Source organism: Penicillium pulvis, assembly GCF_028828015.1.
Source record: "Penicillium pulvis strain IBT 33274 chromosome Unknown contig_12_segment0_segment0, whole genome shotgun sequence".
In the NCBI taxonomy this organism is placed as follows: Eukaryota; Fungi; Ascomycota; class Eurotiomycetes; order Eurotiales; family Aspergillaceae; genus Penicillium; species Penicillium pulvis.
In genome coordinates this window covers 358032-377724 of record NW_026643072.1, presented here as the reverse complement: position 1 = coordinate 377724, position 19693 = coordinate 358032, and the positions used below count along the sequence as shown (strand labels likewise).

General features: G+C 50.0%; 9 protein-coding genes across 9 annotated transcripts; 4 read left to right on the top strand and 5 right to left on the bottom strand.

Annotated features, from left to right (window-relative positions):
* Positions 1-746: 746 nt before the first annotated feature.
* N7503_001367 (ICE2 family protein) lies at positions 747-2130 on the bottom strand (the record flags this gene model as incomplete). The annotated part of the gene is given in 3 exon segments (XM_057060914.1): positions 747-1330; positions 1342-1549; positions 1609-2130. The coding sequence occupies 3 exon segments, from the start codon at positions 2128-2130 to the stop codon at positions 747-749; spliced, it is 1314 nt and encodes a 437-aa protein (XP_056924876.1).
* A 741-nt stretch (positions 2131-2871) lies between these two features.
* Positions 2872-4116, top strand: N7503_001366 (MYG1 family protein; the record flags this gene model as incomplete). Its single annotated transcript, XM_057060913.1, has 2 exons — positions 2872-3024; positions 3087-4116. Exons 1-2 carry the CDS (start codon positions 2942-2944, stop codon positions 4114-4116), a joined length of 1113 nt encoding a protein of 370 aa, XP_056924875.1. The 5' UTR covers positions 2872-2941.
* Positions 4117-4773: 657 nt separating this feature from the next.
* Positions 4774-5346, bottom strand: N7503_001365 (Yae1 family protein; the record flags this gene model as incomplete). Its single annotated transcript, XM_057060912.1, has 1 exon — positions 4774-5346. The coding sequence occupies one exon, from the start codon at positions 5344-5346 to the stop codon at positions 4774-4776; it is 573 nt and encodes a 190-aa protein (XP_056924874.1).
* Positions 5347-5516: 170 nt separating this feature from the next.
* Positions 5517-7524, top strand: N7503_001364 (methionine--tRNA ligase MES1; the record flags this gene model as incomplete). The annotated part of the gene is made up of 2 exons (XM_057060911.1): positions 5517-5653; positions 5715-7524. The coding sequence occupies 2 exons, from the start codon at positions 5517-5519 to the stop codon at positions 7522-7524; spliced, it is 1947 nt and encodes a 648-aa protein (XP_056924873.1).
* A 593-nt stretch (positions 7525-8117) lies between these two features.
* sonA (putative nuclear pore complex protein (SonA)) lies at positions 8118-9277 on the bottom strand (the record flags this gene model as incomplete). The annotated part of the gene is made up of 2 exons (XM_057060910.1): positions 8118-8939; positions 9014-9277. 2 exons carry the CDS (start codon positions 9275-9277, stop codon positions 8118-8120), a joined length of 1086 nt encoding a protein of 361 aa, XP_056924872.1.
* A 1823-nt stretch (positions 9278-11100) lies between these two features.
* Positions 11101-12117, top strand: N7503_001362 (uncharacterized protein). Its single transcript, XM_057060909.1, has 4 exons — positions 11101-11470; positions 11524-11575; positions 11629-11812; positions 11869-12117. The coding sequence occupies exons 1-4, from the start codon at positions 11314-11316 to the stop codon at positions 12025-12027; spliced, it is 552 nt and encodes a 183-aa protein (XP_056924871.1). The 5' UTR covers positions 11101-11313; the 3' UTR covers positions 12028-12117.
* A 623-nt stretch (positions 12118-12740) lies between these two features.
* On the bottom strand, positions 12741-16534 carry rgsC (putative intermediate filament protein (Mdm1); the record flags this gene model as incomplete). Its single annotated transcript, XM_057060908.1, has 2 exons — positions 12741-13831; positions 13885-16534. 2 exons carry the CDS (start codon positions 16532-16534, stop codon positions 12804-12806), a joined length of 3678 nt encoding a protein of 1225 aa, XP_056924870.1. The 3' UTR covers positions 12741-12803.
* A 227-nt stretch (positions 16535-16761) lies between these two features.
* N7503_001360 (bifunctional phosphatidyl-N-methylethanolamine N-methyltransferase/phosphatidyl-N-dimethylethanolamine N-methyltransferase) lies at positions 16762-17831 on the top strand. Its single transcript, XM_057060907.1, has 5 exons — positions 16762-16912; positions 16978-17017; positions 17075-17091; positions 17141-17567; positions 17628-17831. The coding sequence occupies exons 1-5, from the start codon at positions 16864-16866 to the stop codon at positions 17698-17700; spliced, it is 606 nt and encodes a 201-aa protein (XP_056924869.1). The 5' UTR covers positions 16762-16863; the 3' UTR covers positions 17701-17831.
* Positions 17832-18271: 440 nt separating this feature from the next.
* N7503_001359 (uncharacterized protein) lies at positions 18272-19204 on the bottom strand (the record flags this gene model as incomplete). Its single annotated transcript, XM_057060906.1, has 4 exons — positions 18272-18276; positions 18420-18501; positions 18584-19092; positions 19153-19204. The coding sequence occupies 4 exons, from the start codon at positions 19202-19204 to the stop codon at positions 18272-18274; spliced, it is 648 nt and encodes a 215-aa protein (XP_056924868.1).
* Between the last annotated feature and the right edge of the window lie 489 nt (positions 19205-19693).

Sequence of the window (19693 nt, the reverse complement as noted above, 5' to 3'; positions counted from 1 at the left end):
AAGCTTCCAGGTATTCTATGTACAGCGACAAGCAACGGTCAAACATTACGGCGAAATACTCCAAGGTTCAATTAGCCGGAGCATAGAGAAACATGTCAGATAAAGTCAGACCAGATGAATGGCAAAGGGTATAGGAATCGGGCTAAGATAGGATGACAATGCGACAGCGAGAAAATTGCAACTGGTATCATGGGGTCATGACAACAACAAGTGGAGAAAACCTAATTTCCCGGGTAGAGAATAGATGGAAATGCCGAGGTGAGGTAGGGCCTAAAATCAAGCCCAATGGATCGATCTCTTTCAGAGGTAGTGCTCCTTCAACCTTGGAGCAGCCACATAGCCAAAGGCTGAGGGGGAAAGTAAAGGGGATGTTCCAAGACGCCCGTGTATAGCACCAGGGAAAGGGGGAAGTATTCAGGTCGCCATGGAGTGGAAAGGGTAAGCAAATGACCTCCATCTGAATTGAGACTGGCACATGGCAATTGACTTTCCCGGAAAGGTCCCAGAAGGAGGCCGGTTCTTCAGTCCCTATGGTGGGGGTGCTCGACGGTCTGAGTTGAAGAAGCGTACACGGTATGGCATTTGATGACAGCCATATTTGCTCAAGGGGTCGCTTGGTTGGAAGTTGGGTACGTCGACCTGGAACTACAGAAAGCATCGGAGATCACTGCTGTAATTCTTGGGGACATGACCCAGTATAAGACAGCAGTTTGCGCGCTCCAATGACTTTCCAGACAGATGGGATTTCAATCGGTCTTCCAATGGCCAGTCAGCCCATTGTCAAGATCGTTATGTTCCCCAAGCCAAAGCTCAACTGCATATAATGCCGTAGTGCAGGCCAGGTTGATCCAGCGCCAGAGGTTGCTTCCACCTGCGCCTTGAGTGCTCCACCATTCGCCAACACCTCCCATTGCTTGTGAGGTGGACGAGAAATGCTGCATCAGAAGACTGGTGTAAACAGCAATGAGGATCGACGGCGAAAAGTAGCTCAGGAATGCCAGGACTTGACCAGCGGCATCGGAGTCTTCGAGAGAAGCCTCCTGGGAGAGCGCACGGGCTCCGGATTCACGCACCGCCGGAATGATACGTGTTGATGCATACAGCACAAGGAGACGGTATGCGAGAGAGATCAAGACTGACGGAGTGACCGCGCTAAAGACAGCCGTGATGACGTTGAAAGCGGCGTGGATGATCGAGGGTAGTAGAGACAAAGCGTGCATAAGAGTGGTGTATGATGCCATGAAAATGGGCGGAAGCGGGGGAAGTCGCCTGCTTGCGCAGGAGACGGAATTTGCTCGACCGGGTATGACGGTTGGTAATCTGTAAAGATCTGGTAGATACAGAGGACGATGTAGGCGAAGAGCAAGGAGCTCTCCACTGGGTTTCCACGTCCACTACCTATCCCCCAGGCGCACAGAATGACCGCGCAAGTAATGGAGACGCCGATCAGAGCTGCATCGACATTGGAAATCTCGGGGAACTGAAGAACGCGCCAAAGGAAGTAGACGGAACTAGAGATCACAGTAGCCGATAGAACGAGCAGACCGATCTGTAAAAGTCAGTGTTCCTGTTAAAGCGCAAAGGGGAAGACGGGGAGAGAGAATATACCATCCAGCTATCACTGCGCCCGCCTCGGTTCACGAGCCAGCGGGTGATTTGGCCGGCGGCCTGGATCACCAAAAGACTGCAGAACCCCTCCGCTAGCTGGAACACAGGTGTGGACCATCGCAGAAGTCGGTCCCAGTTACCCAGAGTGACTGTTTCGACCAAGCCATCCCGACCGAAGAGCCATTCCTGAATGGAGCTATCCTGGGCTCGGTTCCCGCTGAAGGTGCGCTCCACCCACCCACTGCTATTCTCCGGGTCGACCGAGAACCGATTCAGGGACCAAATCAACAAGATCGGAATTATAATCCATTGCGTAGAGCGGATGACGGCGACAAGCGATGAGCGAAACCATGAGCGCTCAGGGGTGGCGAGGCGCAACAGCGAGAAGAGGAAGTAGAAGGTTGCGAGCGATAGGGAGAAGGCCAGACCACATGTCTTCCCGCCCACGTCAAAGGCCAGAGGGATGGAAGAGACCGTGACGGCGAGGAAGACGGCCGACGAGAAGACTCGAAAGAGCCACATTCGGGGAGGAAACGCGCAAGGGCGCGTAGAGCAAGTCGCGTTTTTGGTGTTGATGAAGAGAATGGGGAAGAGAGGGGGGAAAGGCACACGATCGGTTCTTTTTTTTCTTATTTTCCTTTTTCCTCAAGCTTATCTCTGGATTTCACGTGGGAGGGGGTGCAGCATCAGAACAAAGAAATGAGAAATTGTTCCACAAAATTAGGAGATTTCGTAGAGGAACCTGAATACTTTGACTAATTCCAGACGCTTTTAGAATAATGTGCATGGCAACTCTGAGTGTGGTGTCGTGCTAGGGCAGCAAAGCCTAGAGTCTGGACTGGCGGTCAGAGCGCCTGATTCATGACATGGAGTAGAGACTTAATTAGTATATGGATTGTATAAATTAGCTACGTATATATCATATGGACATGGAAGCTATGTATATATTGCTATGTTTAAAAGAATCTATGATCGTCTTGTGATAATGTGATTTCAAGTTGATAACGCCATTAAATGTTGTCTTGTACTAGATACTTGGTGATAGGCGGGTGCATACAATTACCAGGAAGTATCCAGTACTTGGTGTTTATCTTCCCCAAGAGGCGGAACCGGATACCAACCAAAAGTATCAGTGATAAGCAGTTGCATCTCCAGTCTTGACTGTTCACATTCACTTGTCAATCATTTCATGCATTAATTCAACCTGAGGAATATGGCAATCATCACCTGAGTCAACTCAACCCTATTACTAAGCCCTGGTTTCCCGATACAGCTGTCCCGCAGATAAGCTTGACCATCCAGATCAAAGCAAATCATAATCGTCTTTTCATACATGCTACGTTTTCGTACCTTATCCAAAATGGCTGAAACTGTTGCAAAGAAGCTCAAGACTGCTCCCGTCATTGGAACCCATAAGTGTGTTTCCCTCCAATTGAGACTTACCATGCCTTGAAGAGTCTGCAACTAATAGCTTCCAGTGGTCACTTCCATGCCGATGAGGCCCTGGCGGTCTACTTGCTCCAGCTTTTGCCCACCTATGCTTCCTCTCCGCTAATCCGCACTCGTGATCCGGCTCTGCTGGAGACCTGCCACACCGTGGTCGATGTCGGTGGTGTGTATGATGCTGAGATCAACCGCTACGATCACCACCAGCGCACCTTCGACACCACCTTCCCTCAGCACGGCACCAAGCTCTCATCAGCTGGTCTGGTTTACATGCACTTTGGTCGTGCCATTATTGCCCAGAAGCTGTCTCTGCCCCAGGATCACCAGGATGTGGACCTGCTGTACGAGAAGCTGTACACTGACTTTATCGAAGCCATTGATGCCAATGACAACGGCATCTCCGCATACGACCCTGCTGCGGTAGCTGCTGCCAACCTGGAGAAGCGGTTCAAGGATGGTGGTGTCACTCTTGCCTCCATTGTCGGCGACATGAACAACCCAGACCCTACCAGCCCACCTGGTGAGGCCCAAGACGAGGATAGCCTGTTCGGTCGCGCCAGCAAACTCATCGGCAATGTTTTCGCTCGCAAGTTGCACCACGCTTGCCATTCATGGCTTCCTGCTCGCACCACTGTCGGTTCTGCATACCAATCACGTCACGAGGTTCACTCCTCTGGTCGTATCGTTGTTTTCCCCGAGGGCGGTGTTCCCTGGAAGGAGCACCTCTACAACTTCGAGAAGGATGCCTCCAGCGGCGAGGGTATCGATCCTGCCGCGCAAGTCTACTATGTACTGTATCCCGAAAGCGCTGCCTCGGACTCCAAGTGGCGCGTGCAGTGCGTTTCCGAGTCTGAGGGCAGCTTTGTGTCCCGGAAACCTCTCCCCGAGGCCTGGCGCGGCGTTCGCGACCAGGATCTTGATGGATTGATGGCCTCTCAGGCTGAGCAGGCCGGCCAGGAGAAGCTCCCCGCAGGTGCTATCTTTGTGCATGCCAGTGGGTTCATTGGTGGCCACAAGACCAAGGAGGGTGCTCTGGCCATGGCTATCCGCAGCCTGGAGTAATAATGAAATACAACTTCGGAAGGGGTTACGAATATCAAAAAAGTTCATCATGGTTATCTGTCGTGATGTGAAATGGTTCTTATTATGATATTAAAAGCATAATTTTGTCTGGGGTTTATAACACAGACATATCAATCAAGGAATTTGACTGCCGTGGCTTCTCATGTAATTCTCTATGAAAACATTGTTCAATCTTGTATCTTTCTGAATTTTGTCCACACTTATTCTATTCGCTGGCCCCGGTCATGCTGCGTCTGGTCAACATTGGAACAAGATGCAGTCAGCCGGGCAACAACCTGAAGTATGAACCAACAAGCTATAGATTCCCAAAAAAGAAACTCACGTGCCTCAATATAAGATATCTGTGGCAAACCTGGGATCCCCGATGCAACGAAAGGGCTAGCCAATGGATTTCATTGGAAGAAAGCCCATTCTGGGAAATGTCGTGTTTTGGGAATCCTCTGTGGCTTTATGATCTGACCAGTTTGAGGACACCTGGGCTTGGAATTGCGCCAGGGCCGGGGAGCAATGCAATGGAGTGATAATTGCTGTTCGATGTTCTGTTGATAAGCATTTCCCGGCTTATTTGAGCCGGTTTGTATGCCATAAGAGGCGAAGGTAAGCGGCACAGCAAAGACTATGGATCTTTGAGTGAGATCAATGGCGGACATTCAACGAGCTGATATCTTCGATGCTGCCAGTACCATCTCCAGGCTTTGTAACGTCCTTGGCGTAAGATTGAGCGCCAAGCGAATCTTCACCTTCGCCCATGGCTCGTTGGATGAGCTTGGCTTTGACCGCGGCACCTTTCAAGCGCTCGTCAACGTCGTTCACAGCTTCTTCCGTATTGCTCATATCCAGGGAAGCTGGATCCACTAGCTCCAGCAAAGTGGCTAGGTTCCTTGCCAGGCGGGCACTGTGCGCTGGTATCTTTGGCATTTCTTTGCAAATGGATGAAGGATCGAGAGATAAGACGTCTGACTGGTCGACTTGTGGCGTCGACTGCTCGCATAGCTCGTTCGGTTTGGCATCAGCCAATCGCTGGGCCCAGACGAGAGCCTTTCCATACAATCGCCCCATTTCCACAAATTTCTCAAAGCCCTTCTCGACGGCGAAAACGCTACCTTCCGTGTAGCCGGCTTCGGCGCCGTCGGCGACACCCAACTCGTAGCCTTCGTTGTAGAATTGCTCCTCCAGATCAAGAAGACTGTCTAATAGATTCGACTCCATGATTATCTGTATGAAATTGGAGATGTCATAAAAGCAAGGGGGTGAGTATGAAAAGGGATATTTTTTTTCTTTGGCTGATACAGTTATGCGGGGCGGATGTCACGAGCTGATAAAGCCCACTTTTCTCGATTTTCCGGCTTCCCCTCCATCTTTCTCATCTACAAACCACAATGGCGGCTTCAAACCCAATTTTGCCCAAGAAGGGCGAGCGCAATATCCTCATTACTAGCGCATTGCCATACGTTAACAATGTGCCTCATCTGGGCAACGTTGTCGGCTCTGTGTTGAGTGCTGATGCTTTTTCGAGGTATGACTCAACGCACGAACCCCACTATGATCAAAGAAAGCTGACATTTGAAAATCACAAGATACCACAAGGCTTGCGGTCGTCAAACACTTTACATCTGCGGAACGGACGAGTATGGTACAGCAACAGAGACCAAGGCGCTGGAAGAGAAGGTGACTCCCGAGGAGCTGTGCGCCAAGTACAATAAGATTCATCAGGAAGTGTACGAATGGTTCAACATTGGATTCGACCACTTCGGCCGCACCCCGACCCAGCAGCACACCGAGATCTCCCAGGCGATTTTTAAGCGACTTGAGGAGAACGGTTTCTTGGCTGAGCGGACTGCCGAACAGCCATTCTGTGAGCAACACGGCTCGTTCCTGGCGGATCGATATGTCGAGGGCGAGTGCCCCCGGTGCCACTATGATGATGCGCGTGGAGATCAGTGTGATAAGTGCGGTCACCTCCTCGATCCTTTTGACCTTATCAAGCCTCGGTGTAAGCTTGATGGAGCCACCCCGGTGCGCCGCGAGACAAAACATATCCACCTGCTGCTTGACAAGCTCCAGCCGGAGGTTGAGAAGTGGGCGAACGAGTCAATTGAAAAGGGTCAGTGGCCTAAGAACTCACGGATCATCACCGAGTCGTGGTTGAAGGAGGGCTTGAAGGACCGCGGTATCACTCGCGACCTGAAGTGGGGTGTCCCCGTCCCGCTAGAGGGATTCGAGAACAAGGTGCTGTACGTTTGGTTCGAGGCTTGCATTGGATACCCCTCTATCACTGCCAACTACACCAAGGACTGGGAGCTTTGGTGGCGCAACCCGGAGGATGTGCAGCTGTACCAGTTCCTGGGTAAGGACAACGTGCCTTTCCACAGTGTCATCTTCCCTGCTACTCAGATCGGTACTCGGGACACCTGGACTATGAACCACCACTTGAGCGCCACTGAGTACCTGCAATACGAGGGCGGTAAGTTCAGCAAGTCTCGAGGAGTCGGTGTTTTCGGAACCAACGCCAGAGAGACCGGTGTGCCCGCAGATGTGTGGCGTTACTACTTGCTTAAGAACCGCCCTGAAACCGGAGACACTTTCTTCGAGTGGCGGTCATTTGTTGATGCCAACAACAGCGAGCTGCTGGCCAAGCTTGGTAACCTCGTTAACCGAGTCATCAAACTCGTTGCGGCCTCTTACGGATCCGTTGTCCCTGAGTTCACCATCCCCGAGGACTTCGCTCCTTTCCAGGAGGAGGTTACTACTCACCTGCGCCAGTACATTGAGGACATGGAGAGTGTTCACCTCCGTGCCGGTGTGACCACTGCTATGCGCATCGCTGAGGCTGGTAACGGTCTGATCCAGGCCAATCGTCTTGATAACGCCCTGATTGCCAACGAGCCCGAGCGTGCCGCGGCCGTTGTCGGAGCTGTCTTGAACTTGATCCACCTGCTCTCCGCGGTCTTCTCCCCGTACATGCCCGCTACCTCCAAGTCGATCCTGGAGCAGCTGAACTCCCCGGTCCTGTTGATCCCTACCATCGAGGAGCTCAAGGATGGATGGAAGCCCAGCAGCATCAAGGCTGGCCACAAGATTGGCAAGGCTCAGTACCTGTTCTCTCGTATTGATCCCAAGAAGGCCGATGAGTGGCGCGAGGCTTTCGGTGGCTCCCAAGCTGACCGAGCCAAGAAGGCCGAGGAGGCTGCTAAGGCCGCTGCCAAGAAGGCTGCTGCAAAGGCGAAGAAGCTGGCGAAGAAGGAGCAGAGCAAGGCTGCTACTGGTGTGGAGGCTACTGCCAAGGGTGGTGCAGAGGGCGTTAGCGTGACAGCTTCCAGTTCTCAAGATGAGGCTGTGCAGAAGGTCACCGACGGTGTCGCACAGGTTACCCTTCCCTCCTCGTGAAAGAATTGCATGATATAAAGTCTTTTGTTTTGTACGGAGGCTGAAGCGGCTGAGATAGCGACTAGCGATAACGAGTGAGTTTCCAACTGCGGCGCACGACATGGAGGGTTCGGGTCATGGTCACGGTTGGGTTGAAGTGGGCTTGGTCTTGATATACTTGATGTACGACTGGCATGTCGATCATAAACGCATGAATCTACGAGAATAGGTGTTTTTTTGGAGAAGTATATCCTTGGCATGTGATTATCTGGCTAGTGTTTATACCCCCTTGTGCATAGCAAAACCCACTCGTAGTCTACAGCATAGAATAAACCCAATAGGTCTTACTAAAGGGACAAAGTCCTAGTATGCAGATTTGATTCTACTAGTTCTATGCAATTCCATTTGTATCGCTATCCAAAGCTAAGAAGACTTTAATACTGAACTACAGCAGAACTACGTAGATACTCAATCAGGTTTCAAATATCCCCATTCGCAATTGTCTTAAAAAAATACACGCCGATATGATAAAGTTTCATTAAATGCTCATAGCGCCAATCGCTCCACGACGCGGGAAGCAAATCTAGCCCCTTTCCCTTCGCTTGCAACCTCGATCACCGCTTCCGAGGGTTTGGTCGAGGCTTAGTTTCCTCCGGCCCCACGGGGTGCAGCATAACCTTGTTAGGAGTCTGCTGGGTATTGGCCGAGTAGCCCTTGCTCCAGTCGTAGCTGACAGCGTAAGCGAAGATATTTCCATCACGGCTAAAGGCGGTGCTTGAGATAGGACCGCCAACGGCCGGGTAACCCTTGAGACGATGCTTGGCATCCTTATCCCAGAAGTGGAAGGTGCCGTCACTACCGGCAGTGCTGAAGGTTCCGTGGACGGGGTGGAAGCAGATGGAGTTGACGGAGTAGATGTTGCAAATGTCGCGGTTGTTGGCTGGGGTTTCACGGTGGCACTTGAAGGAAAAGTTGGAGGCGGAATCTTTCTCCTCGACATACTGGATGGCACAACGGCCCTCAATACTGCCAACGGCAAATCCGGAAGCATCAGCAAAGCAGCTGACTACCCGCGTCTGCCACTTGAGGGGGGATTGCATGGTCTTGTAGAATTTGGTTGGCTGGTCGAGGTTGACGATGTTGATGTAGCGATCAGCAGTGCCGATGACCAGCAGCTTGTTCTTAACATCCATTGTGTACACGCGCTCCTGGCAATCAATATTGGCGATGGGGGTTTGTTGCCGCAAATCCCAATATTTGACAGTTTTGTCCCATGAGCCTGTCACCAGGAGCGGTGACCCGCCTTGTGGGTTGGGGAACATATGACAGGCGCGAATTGGACCATCGTGTTTCGCAACGGGAGTAGTGGTACCGGAACCGAGATCGAGGAGTTTGGCCATGTTGTCTGCACCTGCACCGACCACTTTGGATCCATCCTAGAGAACAATTGCAATGTTAGCTTGCTGTATGACAAGACTGGAACAAAAGACCATGACCAAAAAAGACCTACCGGAGACCAGCAACAATTCAAAACAGGCGCATCTGCGTTCAATATCGCCTTTCCTTCACTTTGGCCAGTGGGGCTGATCTCATAGATTCGGACCTTGTTGTCCCAGGACGCGACAGCAAGATGTTCACTGGTGGGCGAGAATCGCATATCCGAGATACTATCCTCCGGGGGCTGGTTGAGTGTGACATCTTTGGAAATGTCACCAGTGGTATTGGTTTGTCCGGCTGTTGTCGCCGCCGCAGCGGGAGCACCAAAGAGAGACATTGAGAAGGGCACGCGAAAGAGAGAGCTCCTATGGGTGATGGTGAGAGAGTTCGGAGATGAGGAGGATAAAATTGAGAAATTTGGGTTCTTTTACAGCCACTGAGCTCCAGATGAAAGGAGGCGGCGTAGGAAGAGATAGAAAGGGTGCTGTGAGCAGCGTGGAGAAAGCTGGAAAAAGTGACTGCGCGGATCTGGAAGTTGATCGAGATGCGTGAATGCAGCGGCAGAAAAATACACCTGACCGCCTTAAAGACCTACAGTAGAGAAATTCGATAATGGAATCAGATTGAACGATTATAGACTTAAGTATAATTGAATGGATTAAAGAGTGCGTATCAGATTTTTCTGGGACCCCGGGACACTCAGTGAATTTCAATGCTTTATGGTGAGAGCAGCTGTACCACGATGTCGTTACTATATCATCTGCCGCATATCAGATCTTGAATTTTACTTGGGTAGTGCTGATTAGATGAACTGCCCGGGGTTTTACATGATTATGTAGCAATTTTCAAGATTGATCCAAGACTGAAAAAGAATAGGAAACTGTATATTTGCAACATATTGAACTCATAAATTGCGGCTCATGCGGTAGTTGAATATGAATATATATATATATATCCGTAGACTCGAGAGAGCACCTCGTCGTGTCTAATAGTACAGCTATTGACTTTTTACAGCCCGGAGCACGGATTTGATCTTCAATTGACTGATCAAAACAGGATCTTAGTGCCCAGGCCCACGTTATATGGGTAATTGAGAATACCAACCCAGGTAAGGGAACTATTGGTAGCCACATGTGCGATCAGATATTCCATATAACTAAGTAACATGTATCATTTAAATACTATTGGAATTATCATCCCACTAATGAAGGTGCAGAACGTCTGGAGTAGGAACTGTTGATATTTCGGTCAACAGGCACCTAGGATCCTCAATCCCTCTACAACCGGTCACCACGGGACTCAGTACTACAGCAATGACCAAGGCAACTCAAATGCTTATATCTAGATGCGGTATGTAGCACATTCCCTGTCATTCTGTCATTGCTATCAAGTGAGTAATAATTATCCCTGTATCCTGATTGGTTTTTATAATTCACTACTGTGTCGTCAGTAAAGCTAGGCTCCTTTGATAGATTGTGCTTGTTATAGATATAGATGTATAGATATTTCCACTCCAGGATGGTTCGCAATGAGTCAAAGTCAGAAGGTCGGTGTTCTTTGCAATTGCTGAAGGCCCATTAGAAGAACAATGGCTATATGCGCGGTAGTTATGTGGCTTGGGCCCGATGTGGGGAACGGAGGATCCACCCGCGACCCGGGCCCATCAGATGATCAGCAGCTCGGTGGAATGAGCTCGGAAGTGTAGGAACCATCTGAAGTCATTGCTCTTTCCAATAAAGGGGACCTGGAAACTCAGAATGGCATGTTGTGAGCTTCTCAAAGATGGGCTGATGATGTCAGGTGATCGACCAGGCCTTGAGGGGTTTCGTGCATCAGGTGGAATCCAAGGGTTGACGAGGAATTGAGCGCATGAGAATAACCATTCTCTCTTCTCTTGCTCTGAATTTCACTTTGCATCCATTCTCATTCTCATTTTCGAGGTTCTGAGTGGAATGGACGCAGAAATAAAGCCGGGTGGAGTAGAATGCGGGGTGCAGCACCCAGATTGGCCCACTCCCGCCCCCCTGATGTCAGTTGCTCGTGTGATCCGGGGATGCCGTGTACAAGCAATACGAAACGTTTCCTTTGGGATTGTTGATTTGGGTCTGGGGAAATGAAATCGTTCTGTTGAAATCCACGAGTTGGACAGGGATATAGACATTGAGATTGAGATTGAGATTGAGATGAGAAGATAAAGCTGATGGAGAAGGGAAGCTGGTTGTAGAAGTACAAAGTACAGTATATACGGAATGACATCCTTGACTTGTAAACCCCCGCTCTTCTGATCACCTGCTCTTTCCCCTCTTCTCCTTTCTCTTTCCTTTTCAATACTTCTCCTTTCCATCATCCTCACTGATCTCTCAACCATCAATCATGTCTGTTCCACTTACCAAGGTCGATTCTGCTATCGCTGGCTTGTCCATACAAGATGAAAAGCCACTTGCCCCAACAGAAACGGAAGTCAAGAAGGAGAAGAAGTCCAGGCGACTCTCATCTCAAGCCGAAGATGTCTGGAACATCAAGGACCTAGGTAAATTTGGTAATGAATCATCGTCTGACATCTTCACTAATGCAAGATTATAGAGGAGCAAAAGATTGAAATCACCCTACCCATCGAGACCCAGAAGACTGGATGGTCAGTGGTCTGCTATTGTCACAACTATTATATTCACTAATATCCCCTTCAAGGAGACTCAACACATCACCAAACACAGTCGAAGACAAGGACATCCTCAAGCTTAAACTCACAAATCCGCCCGTGAAGAAGATTGACCTGCACTTCCCCTTGGGCCTGGAAGTCACCGCCCGGAATCTGAAGGGTGTCACAATCAAGGACGCGCTAGAAGCAATCCACAAACAGTTCAAGAAGAAGGTACGTTTTTCACCCTCCGCATCTCCATATAAGCCACTGACTAGAACCTTACCCAGGCCGACGATGAGTTGGAAAAACCCTACCTCGCTGGCTTCGAGTGGGACAAAGAAGAGTGCTGGACACGGTTCATCGTGCACCAAACCGACAAGAACACCGCACCACACCAAAACGAGAATAGCAAGAAATCCAAGAAGAAGAAGAAGGACGAAGAGTAGATCGATCCAACTCGATCCTCAGGGGCCAATGGCACCCCGTCTTATCTCTATTATTTGATGCTTCTTTTCTTATCTGCAACGACAAAGTTCAACCCACTCCTCGGCTATATCTTTCTATTGCCCTTATGATCTAACGGTTAGCCTTTCTTTTGACCTTATCCCACAGGATCCCGACTTCTGCAATCGTGTGTTTCTCCTGGTTCTGGGATGTAGAAGCAAGAATTAAGAGGACGCGGGCTGAAGCTGTGCTGGTTTTCATCTTATTTTATCAATCTTCTTTCATTCGGGTCCTATGTATTTTTCTTTGTTTGCGTTTTCTTGTTCCACTCCGGAATCATTCGGCTCCGAATGTTCCATGACCTGGGTGAGACCCGATGATCGGAGAAGTCTCCTGCATCTGTTCTTTCATTTTTATCTCACTCAGATAATCCAACTAATTTCCAATGATTCAAATGTTGTGTAGTATGACGTCGGGAGTGAGCATTGCGCTAAGCATGGTGGATCCACTAGGGGCCCACAACCCGCGCCTTAGCACCCTTTTTTAAATTGCTCCTCTGAGCGGCTTTCACGCAGGCTAAAATACTATGTTATTGGCATAATTTTAAAAGACCTTAATATTGGGTGTCATTATGTACCAGGCACCAGGTGCGATGAATATTGGTATGTACAGGAAAGTTCAAAGGAAATGGAAAATAAACAGGGCTTATGTGGATGGGGAGAAACAAAACGTTCGCTAGATCAAAATGTCATGAGTGATTCTTGAATGCAGGCAGAAACTAACGGGGGCGACCGGGCTCCCGACTGCCAAAAAGGGCCAGAACGATCTCATCGAGAAGAGTAAAGGCCAGGTGGGTATTGAGAGGTTTATTATTCAAGGTAGCGAAGAGTCGGCGCGAAGCAGCTTGGGCATTGGCGCGACCGACAACATTGGCTGCCAGATCTGGGATCAGAGTAGCCAGGACGACGGTGGCCTCAGTGCGGCTTTTGTGACGATCCGCCATAGACCTCGGTAGGAATTTGCGCAAGACACCACCGGGCCAGAGGGAATCACGAGCAATAGCAAGGTATCGCATCATAGAGTCGTCCTGGAACAAGGAACGGGCACTATCCCGGACCTTGCGTTCAATAGTACCACCGAGAAGCTGGTGCAGAACAACAACGACGGCGCGACCGCGCAGCCAGTTGTTCCCACGGTTCAGCTCAAAGGCTTCTAGGAAGAGATCGCATATGGGTTTGATAAAGGGCTCGAGCTCACGGTCTTCAAATGCGTTCAACTCCGCTTCAGCCTCGGCAGTGGTGACAGCATCTTCAGTGGCGAGGGCGGGATCATGGGCGGTGCTGGCGTTGATGTTCACCTGGTTCGTCGCGGCTGAAATGAGATTCTGGCCGGCCGTGGATAATTGATCGAGGACACCAAAGTTGCCGAGAAAATCATCCATTCCATCGGCGACGGAATTATAAATCCGCGTGACCAGGTCCTTGGTATCACCCTCGCTACTGCGTGAGTCTTCTCTAGGCAGTATTGCCCTTTGAGAGAGAAAGGCTCGCAAGTCACGACTGCGGCATACCTCGGGTAGGTGAAGCAACTTCTGAAGATATCCCTCTAGAGCTTGCCGCCGTTTCTGAAGGAATTCCTTTTGGAGCTTCATGACCACACGCCGCCGAGGAAATTCCAGGTGTCGAACAGAAGGATAGTTCATACGCAGCTTCTGATGAAGTTCGTGGAATTCACTGTAGCGGCGAGGAACCGCCCAGGATGCGGCAGGCATCTGTTCACCAGCATTTCGTTGAACTTCGATAACGTCTGAAAGGAAAGGTTAGCTCACGAAGCAAAGAAAGACCTAAGAAACCACTTACACATTGCAAATTCCCGGCCATCCTCCTCCTTGCCGACCATGATAGATTTGATGCGGACTGTAGACCGGCCGTAGAGACTGTTGTCACTTTCTTGAATGATATACTGCTGCCGCTGCATCTCTTTGCGATGGACTTCACGTTCAATGCTGGCTTTGGACTTGCGCAATATTCTCAATTCGGCCGTGTTGTTCGTCAGTTCGGCCTTTCGGGTCAACGCCTCGACCACGGAATCTTGCGCGGTCAATTTGTCGATTTCGGTAGTTAGAACCTCAATCGCTTCAGTAAGTCCAAGATCGCCAGGTGCAGCTTCATGTACCTCGTCTGCTGGGTCCTTGTATTCCCCGCCAACTGGTTCTTCATATTCATCCTCGATGAATTTCTGCTGGTCCGGGAAAAGATCGTCGTCAAATACACCAAGTCGTGATGCATGGTCCACGAGACCCAGTGATGCGATGCTTTTCTTCGCCTTTTCATTGATGCGCCCATCAACTCGCGGGGTCTCGGGTGAGCCCCGGGTGGAGGCTTCCGAATGGTTTCCAAAGAGAGAAGAAGAGGAGATATCACTGCCCTTGAGGTCCTCCACTCTTGGATTCTTGGGCTCATTGATAATGATATCATTGAGAGCGGCTTCTATGGTTTCAAGCACATGACTCTGACTTGCATCGTTATCGCCATTTTGGGAATCCTTTCCTAGGCTGTTGGTGGACATGGCAAGCTGATCCGTATCATAATCTTCGTCAAACAGAGGTGCCGATCGCTCCGAATCTATAGATCGTCGTGGTGAATCTTCATCCTCAAAAAGCTTGCCCATACCTCGCACATCGCTCGATGAAACGGCGGCCCTACGAAGGTCCATAGCCGGCTTGCTGGCCGGCTGTGAGGCTGTGCGAGCTGTTATAGGAGGAAGAGGCCGCCTTTCGCGGGGCTCAAGAGTGGCTGCTGGTGGAGAAGGAGGGGCCACCGGCCGATGAGAGCCCGAGGCCTCATCCGACGCAATATATTTCCAGTACAAGTCTGATTCCTTGAACTTAGGATAGTAAGCACTCTTCATATGTTCCAACACAGCTGATTGGGTGGTCAAGACCACAGTCCGAGCCTTGCGGTATTGCTCTGGAGTTGCTCGCTTCCCTGCGCTTAGGAACGTCTTGACTATCCGACGCGACTCATCGGAGACATTAAGTTCTGGCTTGGTGAGATAAGTTTCACTCAGAAGCGCCAAATCATTCCTATCGGCCGTCGTCCATGTCACTGAGGCCGCCGTCTCGTCTCCAAAGTCATCTTCCAGCGGATTTCGAAAACCATCAACCACTATCCAAAACTGAACCAGGGGCATTAATCGTTGACGGTCCATGAACTCCATGAAATAAGATAAACCAGCTGCATTGTGCAGTACATCTACCAAGGAAGACTCGTGGGCTGTAGACGAGCTACCATGCCGCACATGCCTCGCTGTCACAGGAGGCATATGAGAAGACTCCCCTGGCACAGCAAGCTTGGCGACCTTTTGATCCAAAACCCTTTTACCTGTTTCCAGGCGTCTGAGGTAGACCTGATCTTGCCCATCCACCATACTCTCTCTCTTCAATTGGCTAGAAACTAGTGCTCGAAACCGACGGGCATCAGATAGATTATTGCAACGTCTTATAGCTCGAACAAAGCGCTCAAAGGCTCTTTCGGAGTCATTTGCCGAAAGTTTTGGGAAGGGTTGCCCCCGTTTGGATTTGGGGGCGGGGGAGGCATGCTCATCGAGTGCAGCCCGTAATTTGCGCACAGTTTTCCTATCTTGCAAAGCCGAGCGGCCATAAGCCTCCATCAGCTGATTCCAAGTGTCGGGATCAGACAACGCCGTCACGGCTGGCAGGAGGACTGCACATGATATAATCTCACGTATCAGAACAGAAACGGCCCTACTTTTGAGCGCACTCTCTGGAAACAGCTGGGGAAGGAATCCCACAGTAATCTTTCTGAGGTACTCTTGTTGGAGCGATTTCTGGTCGACCGAGGAGAGACCGACTGCCGGATGAAGGCGGCCCTCGCGGAACTTGTTGGCAATCGCTAAGTCCAGCTCCTCCGATTCGGTCACATTTCGACTCAGGTTGCGTCCACGAACAGAACGCTCGGCAATGTCGAATTCTTTGAGGTGGGAAGTTAAGATTGGAAATATACGGGACACGATCAGTGAGATCAGGTCTTCCGCAAGGAGTCTATCTCGAAAATTCTCCAGGGCAATGCGAATGATTTTATCGATTTCATTTGCAAATATAGGGCTTGGGCTAATATTTTGGTACCAGGACGAGACAAAATCCCGAGTCACAAGAGACAGCAGTTCGTCAATTCCTTCGGACACCACAAAGGACTCTGGATAGAGGGGTCGCGGTCGGTATCGGGTAGTCTTCCGCGCATTGAAAAGCTCTTTGCGCCAGTTATTAGGTTTGATAAACGCGACCGAGACTTCTTTTGCGCTGCGGGTTTCGGTTTGATTTCGCGTCGTCAAGAGCACCAGAGCCAGGAGACTGGCGGATGACAGTGCAACCCCTAGAGCTAGTGCATATCCCAGATAACGGAGGATTGGTAGCCAGCGCACTACCAGACCCCAGGCAATAAATCCACCAATACTGGCTAAGAGCAGATCTCGACGGTGAAGGGCCATTCTCCCCAAAGACGCACCAGAGCTCTACCTCTCATGACGGCAAGTCGCCGCAAATCAAGAGGGGGGAGCTTGACTGGACATTGAACAATAGGGCGTAGGGTAGAACAAGGAGAGAACAGTGATACTGATATGTCGAATCGAAGACAAAATGACCAAAAGGGCAAAGATGAAATGATCGCCAGATGGAATCCCGTGACTGCGGAGAAAACGTCACTTTTGTTTACTTAAGCTTGCGATCTTCCGCTTCTTCTCTTTCCTCAACCCAGTTTCCCCCTCTTTTTCACGCACCTCGGTTTCCTCCCGTCTGTCTTCCCTCACGCACCTCCATCATGGCTACTCTCACCGACATTGTCGATTTGTCGTCCACCTCACTATTGTGTATGTAATGAACTGTTATTGCTTTCTCCGCATTTTGCATGTGATGCGGGAGCTGACCCTTGCAGTGTCCGCGGCCAGCATTGCCTTCAATCCCATTTTCTGGAAGTGAGTCCATAATCTCCCCTGGAATGATGCTATGCACGTGGACTGACCTTTTTGCAGCATTGTTGCCCGTGCAGGTTAGTCGATGACACGCTTCATCTATTTGCACACAGCTAACAACGCCAGAATACAACAACCATGTCCTGACTCGCATCTTCGGTGGAGCCTACAGGGGGTGCTATGCTCTTGCTTTCGCCATCTTCTCCCTAGGTATCTTGCGTGATCATTTGTACCAAGTCGCTCTGGATGAGCAGCCTTTCTACGCTCCCGTACACCAGCCCATTATCGGTGGCATTCTATTTGTGGTGGGCTCCGTGTTGGTCCTGTCTAGCATGTGGGCCCTTGGCGTGACCGGAACTTACCTGGGTGACTACTTCGGCATTTTGATGGATGCCCCCGTCACTGGCTTCCCGTTCAACGTGACTGGTTCGCCGATGTACTGGGGAAGTACCATGAACTTCTTGGGAGTCGCTCTGTACAAGGGTCGTGTGGCCGGTCTATTGTTGACGGCCCAGGTCTTTGTGCTGTACTGGTTCGCTCTGCAGTGGGAGGAGTAAGTTTTGATTATTATACCTCATTCCTTGGAAGAATTTACTAATGCATGCCTATTCAGCCCCTTTACTGCTGAGATCTATGCCAAGCGTGAGCGTGAGCGTGCCAAGAAGCAGGGAGGCAAGAAGCAGTAAATGCAGTGCATGTATAATAGGGTTGGCTGGGACTTTCAACATCCACGATCCGCACATGACAACTTCTCGGCCAGAACGAGATATAACAGCCCGAACCCCTTAAACCCGAAAAGCTACATTCCGGGGGGGGGGGGGGGGGGGGGGGGGTGGCAGTGATCTAGCACACGGATACATCCGAATCTTCAACGATGCTGGGACAAAAAAGTAGACGATAGACATTTGCTTTGCCCCATGGCTTAAGCATACCGGCGACTAGGGCTGTCAACTGCCCTTTAGCTTTCTCCCTCACGCGACCTCAAAGATATCCACCCATTGCGCCAAACCTTCGATCCATCTCCCGTCTTAGCACAGTACATTTCCAGGTAGTAGATATCTTGTGGCATTAGGTCCATTTGATGAGAAGTCAATACCCTTTACAAATTTCACCAAACATATTCGCATTCCTTAATGAGTTCAATCGACCTCGAGTCACGTAGTTAATTGGGACAACCGCTGCTTCAGCAGGGGAAGAATCCGCAGTGCATTTTCTCTTGTGACCTGTGCATTGGCTCCTTCCAGATGCTGATAAGATTTAAACTGTTCTTTGATTAGCTGAATACTGGGCACAGGCACATTCGGATAGTCACAACCGAAAAGCACATGCCTGGGGTCCGCGATCTTATACAACAAATCCAGCATGTCATGGGAAGCTGACAATGCAATATCAAAGTAGAACTTACGTGCCTCGCCCAGGATCTCTTCAGTAGAAAGTCCAATATCCATTGGTGTGTGGGGAAGCAGGGCGGCAGAACGGTTAATCAACTAGGGCAGAGTCCCGTCAGCATGGGAGAGAATAATCTTCATCTCGGGGTAGGCACGCAGTATGCCATTGGGTGATCATAACCATGGCTGTACGGCCGGTCTCTTGTGGGTAATTGAACATTGACTGTGGTAGATGCGAGTTCACAGGGTTTGTATCGAAGGCGTGGGTTAGGTGCACAAACACTACTACCTGTCGCCGGTTCAGCTCTTCCCATGTGGGCTTGAGATCCGGGTGTCCGAGGTAATGGTTGTCTATGCCGTAGCGGGTGAAGAGAAGCACCCTGTCAGTCCCGAGAATATCTAGGCTGTACGCAATTTCATCAAGAGATGCCTTGGTGTCCAAGAGGGAGGGCAACAAGACGAAGAAGCCATAGTATTTTGGGTGTGCGTCTCGGATTGCTGCAGCGTACTCGTTGGAAGCACGGGCGAGATGGGCTGCCGCTACTACATCTTTCTCGATGCATGCACCTGGGGCAGTCATGAAGAGGATGGTGGTGCCATTGCCAATTGCGTTGCCGAGTTTCTGGTCTGCTTCAAGAGACCATTCGGGAATATACCAGCCTGATGGATCACCGCCTGATTTTTTAAGAGCTAAGCATTCTGTTAGCTGCTTCTTGATCTGTTGTAATTAGGTGAACAAAAGAGCCTTACCTTTGGTGAAATTCGGAGGATAGAAGTGGTGATGAAAGTCAATCTTATACATTGTGGGAGATATAGGATATATAGTCCTGTGAAGTGAAAGATATCGACGTGGAATGGGTCTCCATGTGTTGAGACACGAAACTCGAACTTCATATACATGACCCATTTTGGAGCTCGCGCTTGATCAGAGCCGAGTGTCGATCTACGGAATTGCGGCATTAAGTCAACAGAGGGGCACTCGGATATCCGTTTCAGGTGACATATTTGATATGTGTCAAGATATCGCAATTGACTCCCGGTGTGAGAATGGCGTTGAGGTCATTCTCCTGTAGACGGCTTCTACAAAGTATATCAACATCTATATACGCAGAAAAACACGATTTCAACCACTTGAAAAGATAGAAACTCAAATGAAATAAGAAAAGCAGTACGAGACAAGATTTTATTCTCCATTGTCCAAGGGGTATATTGACACCGACCATGGCCCAATGCACGAGTCATTCTGCATGGACCGAATACCACCAACACCACGCTATGAGACTGAAAAGGG